Below are 18,131 nucleotides of genomic sequence, written 5' to 3'. Positions count from 1 at the left end.
AATCCCAAACATATTTTGGTTGTCATAAAATTGCACCCAGTTGTATTTCTCCTAGTTTCCACATTGTAGTGGCGGGCACTGGGAAATGATCCTAATATAGAAGGAGTTGCTGTGGCCTATTGTGGAAAGATTGTCTTTTTCTTCTTCCGTGTACAATAATTCTTTCTGTTGTTTGTTTTTGTTTCCCCTCAGCCTGATATCATCGAGAAGATACTACTTTGAGATCCTCCACAAACAGGATGACAAGGGCTCGGATCACGTGGAGGTTGGGGTAAGTGGATGCATCAAAACCAGGGTAGTGTCTTCCCCTTTTCTACTTTCCCTGTTTCTTTGAATCTCCTTCTGCTCTCAGTTTGTATATGTACTCTGTTTTTAGCAATACAAAGCAATGACAAGTGAGAAATGAAAGGAAAATGATTCATATTTGCGATGGGTCATGAATTTAAAAAAAATAAATAAATAAATTATACGCAGTATATATACGCAGTATACATCAGTGTAATTAAACAAATGATTACATTAATTAAGAAAAATATTGTTCTCACAAATTTGTGGTGTACCATTATGGAATGAGATTTGTGTCAATACTTTCAAATAACACTTTTTAAGAATCAAATCCAATGAGGGAGTGCAAACGCAAATGAAACAAACAAAATTCTGATCATTGGGGAAAAAAAGAAACATTTTCAAACAAATAAAATACTATATTATATTATATTATATTATAAGTGTATATTTTATTTGCAATTTAGTATATTTTGGTTGTGTGGTTATTTTTTTGTTTGCTCAATTCATAAAGTGTTGCTTGCTTTGTGAAAGGTTTTTGTTTAAAAATATTGACAGAAATCTAATTCCATATGCCACAAGGTGGCAGCAGCAGCAAATATTTGGTCCCTGTCTCCACGTGTGTTTGCAAAAATGATGACATTTACTAGGGTCATTGAATGCATCTTGGTAGCTGCTCCTCTTCACAGCTCACCACACTGTTAACCCTGCATTACTCAGAGTAGCTTTCATGTGCTAGAGTTTGGTGTTCGTTTTGTTAGGGTGGATAGTTGCCCTCTTGTGTCTGAAGTAGAAAGGTCATGTAAAGTATGTCATGCAGGTTTGACTGAGGCCATGACATTGTTTTCTCCCTCATAAAGATATAATAATTTGATATAAGATATAATTTGGATAAATTGGACAAATGTTTGTCAGATATCCCCCTGTGACTGTTGAAATGCTCGTCCCTCCTTCATATTATATTTTTCTCCATGTTTTTAATGTACATGCTTTTTCTTTGGAATCATCTAGTCATGTGGAATCTCTCCTTTTCTTCTCTTCTCTTCACATTAAACTGCCTGTAATTACTCTGTCTCCTACAGCCCTTCTCATTCCTCTCTCTGTCATTGTTCTGCATTTCTTTTTCAACTTTCTCTTTTCTCTCCCAAACGCACATCTTTGTGCCAGTTTCTCTCCCAGCACTGATGTTCTACACCTCAGGCAAAAGCTAGGGCTTAATTCTGAGATGAAATTTGAAGTGAGATCCCAAACGCCTCATGTGGCCCTGTGTTTTTGAGTAGGAGGGGAAATGACAAAAAAAAAAAAAAAAAAAGAGCTAACTAATATGTGTAGGGAATTAAGATGAAACAAGACCCAAGTTATTGTCATCATGGTGACCATCATCGTCAGCAGCAGCACTGCTGGAATTGCTCTCTTCCTTCACAGAGGTATGGTGCCATTTGTGCACCCTTAGCGGCCATTTACTATCATTATCTTGTGAGCAGAAATACATACATTTCATTAGAAGCGCTCGTCATCTGTCGTGATGTGAATCCATTGCACAAAGATGAAATAATCATCTTAACTTTTTGGAATGCAGCGAGCATCTTTTGATACTCAAAACAAAGAAGTAGGTCAGACTAGTCTTTGTCTTTGTCTGAAGTGAGCTTTGAACCTCTGTCAGCTAGATCAGTGGTTCTCAAACATTCTTTACCAAGTAACACCTGAGAAAATGTTGAGCCCTCAAAGTAACACCGTTATCACCAACGTTAAAATACAGTGGCGTATATAGGCCGAGTGTTTTCACAGGAGGATTTATTCCCAATAAGATCATTTGCACTCTTATCATCCTCCTCTTCCTCACGTAACAGTTCACACACTGGTTTAGTGAAATTAGAGTAAGATGGAGCGAGAGACAGGGCGACTCATTATCGTTATTTAATTTATTATAACTTTTTTTAGTTATTTGTTTCATTCTTCACAGTCAAAATTCCTCAGATCCACGCCGATCACATACCCTGGTATATACAGTAGAACAGTATTTATGATTTTCCTCCAAATACCCCCAGAGGAAACTTGCGTACCACTGTACCACAATTTGAGAACCAAGGATCTAGATGGGGGGTTCTCAAAGTGTTGATACCTGAGGGCCAATTTAGGAACCCAACATTGGACTGAGGGCCGCCAAAGGAAAAAAAACAGAAATAAATCCCATTTGTAATAATTTTAATGACCAGATTGCAGTTCTACAGTTTAGCGTAATTTAAGCGTTAATATAATAACGCTTTATAATTTACTGGGTAATTACCCAGTATTTTGGCCATTGTTCTTACCTTCTAATTACAGGGTAATACCAAGTAGCACATAATATTTATACATAACCAAGTAATATTTCTGTTACCATATATTTACTTGGTAAATAGCTAGTAATTGGGGGCTGTCGCTACCTGCTTATTACCAGCTTATAACCCAATAATACACTAAAATTTCACCATATAGAAACCAGGTAAATACCCAGTATTTTTGTTTACACTGATTGGTCTGTATCCAGTAATGTCCAATAAACATTTAACAAGCTTAGTAGCTCCCGGATTAAAACTATCAACTGTAATTCATTGCGGGCCGCCAGAAATGTTTCTGCGGGCCGCCATTGGCCCCCGGGCCGCACATTGAGAACCAATGATCTAGATGAAGCTTACTAATAAGGAGGTGAAGTAGAGGAAAAGTGTTAATTTTGAGCATTGTATCCAAATTCACCATTATCTGTACATGTGGTTCTACATACACTGAGTAATGACGCATGTTTTTTTTTTTTTAGCATGGTTCTTCAGTATAATCTGAATAAGTACAATCACAGAGGCTTGTGTTCAGAGCATCTAATGTTCAGTACTCAGAGTGATGGTGTATACTGTGTATGGTTAACGCCTAGTAACGCCGTGCTCTTTTTGTTGTTGTTGTGACGGGCAGCACCATCTTCATTAGCATTCAGTCATTTTTCTCTACTGCTGGAATAAACGACTCACTCACTCGCGTAGTTAACATGAGAAATTGTCCGCTCTCCTACAATTTCCACACTGGGGTTAATTCATTCACTGACGCTGATGCAACTTCAGTCATCTCAGCTGCTCCCATGTTTCGGTTGCTTAGTAACGGCAGTCCCAACAGAAGCACAACCCCATAAGCTCGGTTCAAAAAAAAAAACACCTCTGGCTTCATCACAGGTTTTTTAAAAGTTTTAGACGCTGCCCCTAAAACTCACTGGTCTCTTACTTCTGTCTCGTTAGATCGCTGATCCCTCCACCTTACCTGTGCTTTTATTTCTGTCTTCCTAGATGTTCTTACTAGTTTCCTCCTTTTATTTTATTTTCTCCTCGCAAACCATTCATCACTTTACTCCTCCGGAGTCATTCTCCAACCTTGCTGACACACTCTTTTCTTTTCTGTGTTTCTCTAGTCCCTAACCCTAATCTTTGGTTTATTTACTGCTCGGTCCAGATTGATTGCCTCTGGATGCCAGTTTTAAGAGCGAGTTTAACAGGAGGCAGGAGCGCCATACTGAACTCAATAGCTCTGTGGTGCCATGAGGCTCACGCATGGACTCAATGAGAAATTAGACATAGGTGGAAGACTCTCTGTGATCGTATGGATGAGAAAAAAGGCGTTATAACCACATTTAATATTGTTAAATTGGCACAATCAGGTAGAAAGAAACCATGTCGATGTTTTCTCTGAAGTTTCACACAGGCAGTGTGAAATATCCCATTAGTGGCTGCTCCCTGAGAGTACTATACAGGTGCTGTGTTGTTGGATGTGTGTGTATATGAATATTCTGCTGATGATGTGCAAGAGTGACTAATAAATTCACATCTGTGACAGCCTCATCCCAGACAAACACATTCCCCTTTATTTGGAGAGACTCTGGACAGGACAAACACACTGAGCTAGTGACATAAGTGTAATAAAAGCTGTGATGCACAGTGTATTGTTGTACTTGTGCTTGTGTAGTTATGACTCCTGCACCTTGTGACCTGTTTGGTAACAGCTGCCTTTTTACAGCAATTACAACATAAAAGCATTAGCATTCATGCTGAGTAGGTAGTGTACCGCAGGTTTGTCAGGTGAGCCTTTTAATATTTTTGATAAAGTGGCTTTAACCATCATATACTATTCATAAATCACGCATTCACAGGCCAATCCCCAGGCCAACAATTTCAATAAATACCAAAAATATTGAATTTTTGATTGAAAAAAAAAATTGAAATCTCGAGTTTCCAAAAAAATATTAAAAAAAAACGTGACATTTTTTTTTCATCATCAAAGTCAAAATCTCGAGTTTCCCCAAAAAATATGAAAAAAAAAATTGCAATTTTTTTTTCGCAACATTTTATTTTTCATAATTTTTTGGAAACTTGAGATTTCAATTTTTAAAGTCGAGATCCCGAGTTTCCAAAAAATTATGAAAACATTTTTTTTCAAACGTAACGTCAAACGTAACAGTCATCATGATTTCAAAACATTTTATGTAAGGGGAGAAAGTAATCATTTACTGCTGGGATTTAAGTCACCACTGGTATATCATAAAAACAATTCCTCCCACACAGATACAGTATTATTGAAAGTTATGTCTCAGTAACTGTTCTCACCTGTAGAAACAAACCCTTCCATCTTTTATGGATGGTTACTCATGTTTATCTGAGGGAACTTTGGACTTTTTGGTCATCATAAGGGAACTGCTACAGCTAGAAAAATGACATATCAAAAACACAAGCATCTCTTGCAAGTAAGATGTATCGCCCTCAGACATAACAGGACAAGGGTCAAATCCACACAGCTTCTATAAATGAAAAGAGGACCGGGAATAAGATGGAGGGGGAGAATTGGGGCAGAAGTAAGTGGTGCACAAAGTGTTTCTGTTCTCTCGGCTCTGCTCTTCTTCCCTGTATTCTTGTTCAAATCATCAGTTTCCCAACAGACTTTGCCAGTCATCAAGGAAACTGTTCATGTGATTATGTAGCAGCAAATCAAATTCATGCGGAAATCCATCACTGTTTTTTTTTCTGTCTCTCCTCTCAGTTTCTCCCCTCAGACAGCCACAGACACGGCCTTGAAAGTGGGTTTGTCCTACAAGGAACAGTTTAATGAAGTGTATAAATGTCATGCAGCAAATCAAGTTTCTGCGCAGGAATGTACAGTATGCCATACTGTAGGAAGGACCCAGAGTATGATTTAACAGCAGAATACATTTCACACTTTGACAACAAAAGCAGATTTACTTTGACCCACCCACAACAGTATATGCTCAGGGCTCACATAAATCCCAGAAACCCAGGCACTAATTTATTGAAGAGGAGATTCATAACATGAATTCACTGCTATTTCTCCTGTGTTCTGTGCCCAGCTGTGTGTGAGTGAGTGCACAGACTGTTTCTTTTGTGGAAGACGAGAACGGCCATGGATTTTAATTCTTTTTGTGCACTGTTAATCTCGTGATAACGATGTATTATCTCGTTATCTCCATACAACAAAGATTGTTTTCTCGTGATATCGAATTCATTAATAATGCGTTCGTCTTGATTTCAACCTGAAAGAGCGGCCACAAACGGCCTCTGGAGCTACTGGCTGTAGCTGTAGCCTCCCGGTCAGCTTGTTTACTTGACTTGGTTTGTTTAGGTTTAGGGTGAATTCCAATTCCTTGCTTAACCCTCAATCTTAACCCTCAATATCAAAAATGTGCGCTCCCTCTAGTCCAAGTGCTGTCCCGATTCTCAGAAAAATTAAGTTGAGGGGCGAGTTTAAGGGCTGTATCGCCCTCAATTTTTAGATTTTCCCGAAACCACCCTTGGGAGCAAGGGCTACCCAGAATGCATTGCGTGTTTTCACATAACAAAGATGGCGCCGTAAGCAGCGAACCGAGTACGCTACAAATGAAGTATTTTCTTTGTTAATAGCGACATAAAAATGATGAAAACCATTGTATTATCTTAGTTTAGGCCCATATTATGGATTACTGACGTCATTGTTGCGTAACATTTATTTTTACTTTACGATCTTTTGTCAATAGCCGGCCGGTGCGCACAAGCGATCGTTTGCTATTGTTTACTTTTCAATAAGCCGTGGTGTGTGGTAACTGTCAGCTGGTATTTGTATGAGTATCATCTTATAACTAACTGACAACCTAATAACTTGACTGACAAATAGATCGTAATAAATAATCGTGACGTAAATGTGTTCTTCTTCTTCTTCTTTTTTGGAGTTGACAGACTGGACGCAGCTTTCGCGTTATTCTGCCTCGCAGTCTGAAGACGTATCTGCATTTAAGGGGTGTCCCATTTCTAAGTGACAAAATAACCCTCAACACTTGGTTTTGAGGGCCAGTTAAGATTAAGGGTTGAGCTTGAGGGTTAAGAATTGGCCCTTAGACAGTGGCAGCTCTTGTAGGCTGAAATCAGGATGATCACATTAACCAGTGCGCAATCATCAGACTTGAAAATGATCCCACAAAAACAAAAGTAACTCTGTTATATCGAGATTTAACGAAATAAATGAATTTGTTATCGCGAGAAAACAATCTCTTTTATATGGAGATAATAAGTCGTTATCACGAGATAACAGTGCATGGAAAGAATTAAAAATCCATGGCCGTTCTCGGCTTCCGTACATACCTGTGAAATACAAATGAATGTCCATCATATTTAACTCCGTATTTCCTAGTATAGTGCAGTGATGCTCCCATGTGGCTCCCATTTATGTCATGGCTGATAGAAGCAGCGTCGAAGCACGACAGATACCCGGTGCTAGTAAAGCAAAAGTGTTGTAAACTGTTTGAAATATGGCTGAAAATGCCAAGACGTGACCACTAAACGTTAAAGATGTAGATTCGACAAAGACATTCAGCAATTCGATGGCACAAACACTGATTGGAACCAGTGTTGTTTTTTGACAACCATCTAAGATTTAGTCTTTTGTCTTAGTCTTTTGGACGAAAAATGCTTATTAGTTTTAGTCACATTTTAGTCACTTCTATATGTGATAGTTTTAGTCCAGTTTTAGTCGACGAAAACTCAAAAAGGATTTAGTCTAGTTTTAGTCGAAAAAAGAAGTATAGTCTTTTAACAAATGTATGTAGGTCAATAAGTATTGGAGATTGTTGTTGGGCAGTGTCGCACATAAGTTGTGAAAATAGCAGCAGACCTATAAATTCAACACACTGCAACACTCTGTGAGATTGGCTAGTATTACACACAAAGAGATAATCCAATAAATAATCCATCTGTTTGTTGTTTGCTAACACGTTAGCATAAAGATCGCTAGCTTAAAATGCTAACGCGTCCCCTTACATAAGTGTCGGGTTAGAACAAGTACAGCCGCAGTTCAGTCCCTCTGAACTGCGGCTTCCTTATCCATCGTCATTCAACGGTGAACACACACACACACACACACTGCAGAAGCAGTAGCGGGGTACGTGCATATTAAGTAGCCATGTGCTTTCTCCGTGACCGTCAGGTGATTGGCCGAAAAAAACGAAAATGTCATGCGTTTCAAACGCCTGACAGACCACACCCACTAACATTTTCGTCCATTCTCGCCGCGTCAACGAAAAACTCCCACAAGTCTCGTCATGTTTTTCGTCCTCAAAGAGTCGCGTTTGTCTCGTCACCGTCTCGTTATCGTCACGAAAAAAAGTGGCGTCAGCGAAAAGAAAACAACACTGACAGGAACTGAACAAAAGTTCCATATTTGAACTTTTTATGAAAAAAAATGTGAGACCGTGAACATCATATTGTACACAAGCACAGTCTGAAAGTTACCATTTGGCACCAAAGTAAAAAAAAAAAGAGAGAAAGAAACCTTGTTTTCAACCCTCTGGCCCCTTTCTTTTCCATTGTGAAAAGGAATTAAGGAGAAAGGCTGCAGGATTGCGGAACATAAACAGCATTCATGACAGGAAGAGACAGTCCGGAATATAGTGTTGCTGCCCTACGGGGATGGAAATAACTGTGTTTGCATGTGCGAAGAGCAGGCCCCGATGAATGAGGAGATTGTTGAGTAGGAAAGTTACCAAACCTGCACTCTGACTGAACCATTCCACTACAGTCTACTTTACACCGTACCTTGGGTGTTTTCCCTCCATTAACTTCAAAAGTCGTTTTAGAGCGATGACTGTTTTGAAATGGATTACATTAGATGAGAGAAGATTTAGTGGGCAGCAGTTTCATTAAGTTTCCTAAATGCCATCTGGATCCTTGTCAGTGAAAGACGGGACCTTTCCACCGGCCTAATGAAAAACGTCTCTTGCCAGCCGTGTGACAGCATGATTGAGAGGCGGAGGGAGTGAGAGAAAGAAGTGAAGAAAGTCACTGCTTAATTAGTAAAGGCAAGTTTATGGAGAGGCAGGGGTGCACGATTTAAATGCTGGACTTTAATAGCCCTTTTTTTTATCACTCCTGCCAGTCCAGGTCTCCAACTTCTCACCAATTAAAGCACACGCCCGCGTGTGCGCACATTCAACCTCTCACACTCGCACACGTCCATCCTCTCCACTCCCACATTTGAAAGGGAACAACTGTGCACACAGAGGCCTCTCAACATCTGTCTTGCGCCTTCCCACCTCAGTATAAATCAGGAGTGGTCCCAGCAACCTGGAGCCAGCTGTTAAACTATATTGTGTGTGTCTTTATATGGTGGAAATAAATTAGAATTCGCTCACCACCTTTTAGGGTTGACTCGTTCAGCAGCTCTCTTATAGAACGTATTGCTTCATTTCCATTTCCTTTTTTTTTTTTAAAGCTTCATCGTACATGAGTGCATAGCATTAACCTCTACGTCACCGTCAATAGGTCTTTAATGTCACCATATTGTTTAACTGACATGTTCTTTGTCTTCTTTACACTCTTGAGGCCAATATAAATACTAGTCAATACTGCAATAACCGTAATGATTGCTGGGTTATCAGCCACACTGTTCCTGTTATGCGAGGGTGATGAAAAGTGCAAGACGTGCACATAAATCCTCAACATGAATCGCTTCTCATAAATCAAAAACCATTGAATGAGAATCTGCACATTCTGAGCTCTTGGGGGGTTTAAAGCAATTAGAGGACTGGTGTTTAAATCTCGCTTTCTTTATTTCACACCAGCGCTTCCTTTTTTCTTTATGTAGATTTGATTTGAATGATCCCACAGAGCAAAACGGCACACGACACATACCATAACATTATTTAACATTATGTAATTTTCATCGTGTTATGGAAATGTAGATTCTGGAATTGCAACTTCAGTTGTTTATTAAAGCTCACATAGAGTGGTCCTGTTGCAAATATATGTTAGTTATGGAGGTCTACTTACATACGTTAACTTGTTTTTATGGTCAAAAACCTCCTAGTTGCTGTTAACGAGCCGATAGAAATCCTCTTTTCTGACGCTGTTTCCCAGCTGCGAGATTTGAGACTCAACTCTCACACCCAGAAGACAGAGTCTTGTGATTGGCCAGTACCCGGAAGTGACATATTCAGCACACCCGCTCTCAGAAGCGCAGCTCCCCCCTCTGGAACGGTGGATGCACTGCTACTCATTATCAAAACTTATGACTTTGACCCGGAGTCAGACCCAGAGTCAGAAGACACTGTCGCTCGCGAAACACCTCCACAACGGACGTTATTCTTCTTCTGCGGTTCAATGTAGAAGAAGAATAACGCAACCAGATGTTCTACCCGGAGCAGAACGATCTGCTGTTCCGGAGAACCGGTGTTTACGTAACCGGACCGGGTTTTTTCAGAGATCTCGCTGAGCCCGAGATTACAATAAAACACAGCGTTCTCAACAGTGGCTGAACTGATTGTTTTGAACCTTCAGGGCTTAGTAAACAAGGTAATTACGCAGATACACACTAAAAAAACAACGTTAATTGGAATATCCGGTCTAGGTCCGCTTTAAACATGATTATCTTTGAGCATGTAGTTCCTCAGTATGTAATATTTCTGTTAGAAATTCACATTAGATAAACCAGTTATTTCCCTGTCTGTCACTTCCAGAGTTTTCATATTTGTTGCACGTTTGGATTCATATTTTAATACGGCCGCTCATACAGGCTTTTATTTTTTGCTTATACTAAGGAGTGATAATTTCTCGGGCTCTAGATTATGACCCAAATAAGAAATGACTAGATATTAGTGTTGATCCAGAGCAGCCTGGCAGACGGTTGCACTTTCTGAACGCTTTCTCTGATCAACACTTTTTCTCTCATGTTATTTTCAGACCGGTGACGTCATGCTCACTTAGAGTCTGACACCATAGACTGTATTTTATATCTGTTTATTGTCAAGTTTAGACTGTCTGTTCTTGTTGTCTTATTTTACTACTCGCCCTGGTCATAAATCGCATTCATCTGGCTGCAGTGGAGCCACATGGGATTTTAAGAAGCGCACCAGAAAAATAATGCGTTCATCTCAACATGACTTGATTTAAATCTAGTGAGCGTGTCAGTTTCCCTTCAGAGCACATAACACATCAGTACTGACACACTGTCTCATGATACACCTGAAATTGCAACGGATATCGGACTCATTTGTCTTTGCGAAATGTCTGCTCTATGAAATTTTGACTATAATCTATAATTCAGCAAAGAGAATCAAACACTCTCCATTTGAATGGTGTTCCATTGTCCCCAGGGCGAGGCATGATGTGATGAGCTGTGCTGTATGTCCTTGTTTTGGTGAGCGTTTTCCTTCAGTATAGTGAGCGTTTTCCTTCAGTATAGGTTCTCTTGCTGCTTATTTTCTTCTCTGTCTGCCTCCTTGTCAGCTTTTTTTATCGCGTGAGCTATGTTCAGCAATATCAAGCAAAGGATCAAAACACCCACACTGGGTTATGCTCTGTTGGGGAGATCAGATTCAGGGGTCTCTCCTTGTCTGTGGGCAGCACCATAGCACCACCACACTGTAGGCTTTCCATTAGTGGCGATCCATGAAAAACTCACACTGTCATAGCTTGTCTTGCATTCCATCAGCAAATGGAAATATTTGTTGCTGTCTCTTGTCATCTCTCATATTTTATGTTATATTCCTGAGAAGCAAAGAAAAAAAGTGATAAACATACTTTTTTTTGTACATCATACATCATGTCCAACAGCATGAATGTATAGGTATAGTTATCTAGATTATATCTAGATATCTTTTGAGATGAGATTTTGGTTTCCTAGCACTGCACATTTGCGACACAAAATCTGTAGATTCATACAGTGCTTACAATTTATAGGGAAATGGAAAATACCCAGTCGTGAGACAAGCAAACACTCAAAGGTGTGTTCTCTCCTCTGCTTGTTAGCTGTCACTTTTTGGTGCATGACTACAGGCCATAATCCACGTCATCCTCAATGAAGTCACCGTGTCTGTGGCCAATTAGTTGTCTGGCGACAGGAACACAATATCAGGTCAGTGAGCACAACCTCTCCTCTTCTCCCATCTTCTTCACATTCAAAATGAGTGACAGCAGACAGACTGTGAGGATTATAAATGGCTTATAAACTTCAGGGGACTTTATACGAACCGCACGGAGGAATAACGTTGTATATTTGAGAGGAATTATGACTATTGCTGTATGGTCTCAGGTTCAGGCTTTTGAGTCTGGACATCACTCTCGCTTGCTCGCTGACTTACTCACTCACTCATCTACTACTTCTACTGCTTTTTCCTCCACACGAAGGTCGCTGCTGCCAATCCCAGCTGACATAAGGTGATAGGTGGGGTGCACCCTGGACAGGGATAGAGAAAAACAACCATTCACTCTCACATTCACACCTACAGTATATGGTCAATTTAAAGTGTCTCATTTGCCTAATCCCCATAGTGCATGTTTTTGGACTGTGGAAGAACCTGGAGAACCCAGAGAAAGACCCATGCACACACAGGGAGAACATGCAGAAAGGCCTTTGTTCTAACCGAGTCACAAACCCAGGTGTTCTTGCTCCAAAGACAAAAAGGACAAAAGAAATGTTGGCTTAGTGCCTCCTGTACAATCCTGTGGGGCAGTGTTATATCTACAGTTACTTCAGTTGGTTAGCTCTAAATTAAGCAAGATTACTAGCCCAAAATTTAGGTCAGCTGATTACCTAAATATACTGAATGACCATATTCCAAGATGGTAATGCCAGATTTACTGGGCTCAAATTGTGAACGAGTGGTTCAGGGAGCACAAGACATCATTTTCAGACCTTAATCCCACTGAGATTATTTGGGATGTGCTGGAGAAGACACTCTGGTCCAGCTCAACATAAGTAAAAGATATTCACAAAAAAACGACATTGAATTAGCCACTGTGTGGGCCAGGCAGTGTTTATCACTTCACCCCACATAGTGAGAGTGAAGTATTGTTTTTAGTGGCTCTGTGTGTCTGTTTGTTTTCTTTGTTTGTTTGTGCTTCCACACGTCCGCTTGCTAATATGACCAACAGAGGCCGCCAAAGGCTTTGGCGTGAATCGGGATGGAAGTCTGCCATCTCTGATTGCCTTGTTTAAACATGTTTACGTATGTATTTAATTTGCGAGTAATAGCTCCTCATATTTATACATAATTAATTTTGGCCGCCAATAAAACTATACCCGGGGCACCATAAATAGTGTTAATAGGAGATTCTAAATTGCCCATATGGAGTGAATGTAATTATGATTGGTTGGTACCGTCTAGGTAGGGCGTACCACACTTCTTGTCAAACATCAGCTGGGACTGAGTCGTGGTCACACACGTGCGTGTGCTGCGGTCTTCTTTTAATGTGTTGTATCAATTCCATCTTGCCTCTTGTGTCTATGAATAAGCTCCACCACTCATGTTTGCACATTCACATGTAGGTGTAGGGTGTGACCATCCATTCTTGTTAAGGTGGAGGGGCAGAGTGAAGAAAGAAGTGTGTTTTTTTAGAAACACACTTCAGACACAGGATAGTGAGATGAAGGAGAAAACTCAAAATACTGTCATGTAACAAATCGTGTTTGAAGTGTTTTGTAAGGACATTTTGATTATTAGTAGTATTTTTTTTTATATATAACTTCATGTTAAATCTCTACCAGTTTGTACCAAAGGTTGTGGGATGGAAGAGAAAACACAGTGATCAGTCATCTACTTAAAAATGACAGCTTGACATCTCTCTTCCTCTCTGTTCTGTTATTAAGTTTTGATTACGAACACTGTGTGGAAAGAAAAAAAACATAAAGTTCAGGAAAGGACTGTGATGCCTCTCAGTGGAAGTGTTTACTCTCTGTAAATCACGTTTGACATCATCGAACCTGGATTGACCTGGAAAGCGATAGTTGCATCATGTAATTATTACCTCTTATGTGCCACACTAACGAAACAACTTCATATCCATAGAGCCTCAGGCTCTGGACCAGCCAATAGTAGTGAAGGAAACACAACAACACAACAACACAACAGCAATCTGCTTTCTCAGAAGCAATAAACCCCTGATCACCTTGGGATAAAAAAAAAAAACTCTTGTCTGATTGAACCAGAGACAAATTACCTGTGTGTGTGTGTGTGTGTCATTTCAGTGGGCATCAAAGCACACTATGACCTGGAGTAGGACCTAGTTTTTGGTCACTAGATTGAAAACAATATCAAACTCTCATATGTCACTGGGTGTACATGTATGATGGGGAATTGTAAAGGAAGCCTCTGGCTGAGCGTTGCCATTTTGCTGTACAATTTGTGCTTTGTTATTTCCCCTTGGCTACTGAATTCTTTTTCTTCCTCTCTCTGTGAGCGCTCTGTGCTTCTTCACCTGTGTACACACACACACACAAAAAACACATACACTACAAATAGATCAATGCCTCCCTTGAAGGAATTAATCAGAGAATCTATGGGTCCAGACAATAAAGAAGAGAAATTCCCACAAGGCTGTAAAATAGGCCACACAGGTACACATGCAGTATTTTAAGTGTTGTGTGTGCGAGTGTGATTTGTGCACTTCACGTTGATGTGACAGCAGCAGAGTGTTGCGCTCCACTGAGGCATGAAAATGAAGGCTCCTGTGTCGACCCTGTCCCTATATACGCACACAGGCAGCTGAAACACGGCACAAACAACTCAAACAGCAAGGCGTCATTTCTCTCATTTGAACAAAAGCACGCTTCACTTTCATTTGCATTTTTTCGTTAATGAGGTATACTTCCCTTTGCCAAAATGCAGCCTTGTTTTTTCTTAAGTTTGTGTTGCAGTAGGGCAGACAGTTAGTCATAGCTAGTACTCAACCTAAACCGTGTGTTGCAACAATACATTTTAGAAGAATACCCTAACTTTTAATTAAAGCTCACATAGAGTGGTCCTGTTGCACATATATGTTAGTTATGGAGGTCTACTTACATATATTAACTTGTTTTTATGGTCAAAAACCTCCTAGTTGCTGGAAACGAGCCGATAGAAGTCTGTCCTTTTTGAAACACTTGTCAGCCGCGCTATTTCAGACATAAATCTCGCCTGAGAAGACAGACTGTCTTGTGATTGGCCAGTACCCCTGAAGTGACATTCGGCACACCCGCTCTCAGAAGCGCAGCTCCCCCTTCTGGAACGGTGGATGCACTGCTCCTCATTATCAAAACATTGTCTCAACAGTGTTTTAAAAATAGCTTCTTCACGACTTCCCGCCGCAGTCCGTTTTATGACTTTGACCCGGAGTCAGAAGACACTGTCGCTCGTGAAACACCTCCACAACGGACGTTATTCTTCTTCTGCGGTTCAATGTACGCAACCGGATGTGCCCAGACTAGTGCCCGGAGCAGGACAATCTGCTGTTCCGGAGAACCGCTGTTTACGTAACTATAACGGGATTTTCAGAGATCTCGCTGAGCCCCGAGATTACAATAAAACACAGCGTTCTCAGCAGTGGCTGAACTGTTTGTTTTGAACCTTAAGGGCTTCGTTAATAAGGTAATGACGCAGATACACACTAAAAACAGCATTAATTGGAACTTCTGGTCTAGGTCCGCTTTATTATTTCAGGATGCAGGATGATTTTTTTTTTCCACTGTCAGGAATGATCTTTCACACAAAATGGTGTCTTGGTTGTTAGGTTTGCAGGATGAGTTGAAAAGTGTGGAGGTCAGACACTTAAAATAGAAACATCACAGGACAAGCACATGTGTCAAAAACAGAATTAATAATGGCTGAAGTACATTGAGCTGCTGTAGTTTCAGGCTCTTGGTGTGGCTCTGTTCTGTGGCGACTGTTTCGTTTTTATTAACTTTCTTCTTGAACACAACCTGTTTTACTTTTTTTAAGCTGCTGTCAGTTATCCAGTGTTTCGGTTAACTGTCCTCACTATAATTATCTTTACTGTTCATTGCATTTAAGTTAAACAAAGCAAAACACTCATCCATCACTGACACCACAGAAGTTGTGCAAGGACATTGCTGCATATTTATTTTCCTTCTTTTTTTTTAATTGCTGTTTTACTTGGATCCATACACTCAGCACACAGCCAGATTATTGGGGTACAAACCTAATAAAGTGTCAGCAGTCGCACCTGGTGTGATACTGCGCTGCTTCAGGTTTCAATGTGGTTGTGATGAGTGGTCCTTTGAGTTACTGTTGCCTTTCTGGCATCAAAAACGCATTTTTTGCCACTTCTCTGTTGCACCATGTGATATTCAAAATCATTTAAATCACATGTCTTCCTCACTCTGGTGCTCAGTTTGAACTTCAGCATTTTGTCTGGACCAAAGCTACATTATTCATCATCAGATCAGTCACTGTTAGTCGTCCTTAAGACTAAGAGGGAGCTTTAGAGGTATTTTTCAGTCGCTGTTACAAAACAGTGGAATGAGTTGCCTTTGCACATCAGGCAGGTCGACTCACTCCCTGTTTTTAAAGGGGACATATTATGCAAAATCAACATTTTACTTATTTAGATCCTTATATTTGGGACTCTGGGTTAGGGTTAGGTCCTATCAGTTGGCAAAGTGTGAAAAAAGATGACTTACTCGTGTTTTTGTGGTCCTCAGTCTGTACAATGGGATGTCACAATGCGCTAAATTCCTGGAATTGTTGTCTCGCTGAGCTCCGCTTTGGCCATAAAACATGCAAAATTGCTAGCGAGGGCAACGGTGTCCGAAAACCGGAAGTCTGCGAAAAGTTCCACAGTGCAGCACAGAGTCCTACACAAACTTCCAGCCTCAGAGGATTTATCTGTCCAGTGGATACATGTTATATATGACGGCAATGTGCCTGCTGGAGCCTGCATATTATCACTTTTCCAAATGCTAACTGCTTTTAGCTCCCAGTAGCCTCTGTGACTGATGTCATTTCCTGTCCCTCAAGTTTCGTTTTTACTTTTTTTTAAGGTGGACCTAAAGAGATACTACTAAACAGAGTGTTCTGAACAGGGCTGTTTTGGCAGGGTGATTGAACTGCTGTGGTGCTTCATCCTTATGGTATTTTGACCAAAGCATGTCACAGACGTGTCCCCTTTAAGTCCTCTCTTAAAGGTGAAGTGAGTAGTTTATAGTGACATCTAGAGGAGAGGCTGAAATTTACAACAAAGAACTGCTCCTCTGCTCACCCCCTCCCTTCCCTGAGCGCTACGGTATCCTCAGCCGGTCAAATGTCGTCCTCATCGTCTTTCTCCGTGTCAGCAGATGAGGTTCGTGAGGCGAGGGAGAGGGCGAGCTACCGCGGCTGTAGCAGACGAAGCGGAGAGAGTGGAGGCGGGACTTCCGCTACAAGTAAAGCGACGCTTGATTTGTTCTCTCGCGTTTGTCCTTACAGGCTCCTGTAGAAACATGGCGTCTCGCTGCTAACAGTGGCAATGCAACCGCGGCCCGCGACCATGTTATTTTACATGACTTTTTGAAACAAAAAAATTATACAGCGACTAGACAATGCAGGAGCACATAATATGTATAAAAAAAGTGGATTTTGGGTTATATAAACCCATAAATACTACACAGTGTCCCTTTAAAACACTTTTTTTTCACAGTTTGAGATTGGCTTGTTGTTGGCTTTTACATTTTTTTTTATTGTTTGCTGTTTTATTTGTCATGTCTGTGTACAGCACTTTGACCAACTGCGTTGTCTTTAAAGTGCTTTAGAAATAAAAATGGATTGGATCCCTAAATGCACAGAATTGCTGCTGTGTGATGTGATTGGCTGATTAGTTATTTGCAGATGTCCCTAATAAAGTGACTGATTAGTGTGAACTAAACCTTTGAGTTCCAACTGTTGGCTCAACTTTTTGTCCTTCCTTGCATCAGACTGTGACAGTGTTTTGACTTGGCCTTGAGGACAGTCACCCTGAGATAATGACACAGTGTTGAAGTATTAGGTGTACCTGCTGAGCTACTCCCTGCTCCCTGCTGCTGCTCAACATGATGGGTATGGTGTGTCCTTGTTTGTCAGTCCTACACATGAGCATTTGTGCTGTTGTTGTTGTTGTTTTGCTGAAGGTGTCAGCAAGGAGAGGTACAGCATATAAGTAATACTTTCATTCAGTGGCTTTGACATATACTTAATCAGCGATGGTGAATTTTTAGCACAACAAAAATATATATATTTTTTTCTTCTTTTTTTTTTAAATGCACTGCAACAAAGCAAGAGCAATTGCGTGTATTGGTTTAGCATAGACAAGTGTCGGCATTTGTGTGAGACCTGAGCAGAGTGTTTGTATTTGTATTCTCAACCTGAGGGTTGGAAAATGACCTGTCTCCTGTGATTATATGCTGGGTAACCAGAAGTGACATGGTAATTGTGAAATCTATTTAAAAGAATTGTAGCCTGTCTCTCTCTCCCTCTCTCTCTCTTTCTCTTTCGCTTTTTATTTCTGTCTCCATGCCTCGCTCTGTTTTCGGGTCATTAGATCTTCCGTTTTTACACCTACTCATCA

The 18,131-nt window shown here is 40.5% G+C and overlaps 1 protein-coding gene across 1 annotated transcript in view; it reads left to right on the top strand.

The window, feature by feature from the left end:
* b4galnt4a (beta-1,4-N-acetyl-galactosaminyl transferase 4a) overlaps nucleotides 1-18,131 on the top strand; it is a 188,881-nt gene that overhangs the window by 161,053 nt on the left and 9,697 nt on the right. The window contains exon 8 of the mRNA XM_083894111.1: nucleotides 193-271. Coding sequence (XP_083750237.1) covers nucleotides 193-271 — 79 coding nt within the window. The remainder of the gene's footprint in view (nucleotides 1-192; nucleotides 272-18,131) is intronic.

Source organism: Microchirus variegatus (assembly GCF_963457635.1).
Source record: "Microchirus variegatus genome assembly, chromosome: 8".
Classification (NCBI taxonomy): domain Eukaryota; kingdom Metazoa; phylum Chordata; class Actinopteri; order Pleuronectiformes; family Soleidae; genus Microchirus; species Microchirus variegatus.
The sequence above is the reverse complement of the archived record's forward strand: the minus strand, read 5'-3'. Positions and strand labels throughout refer to the sequence as shown.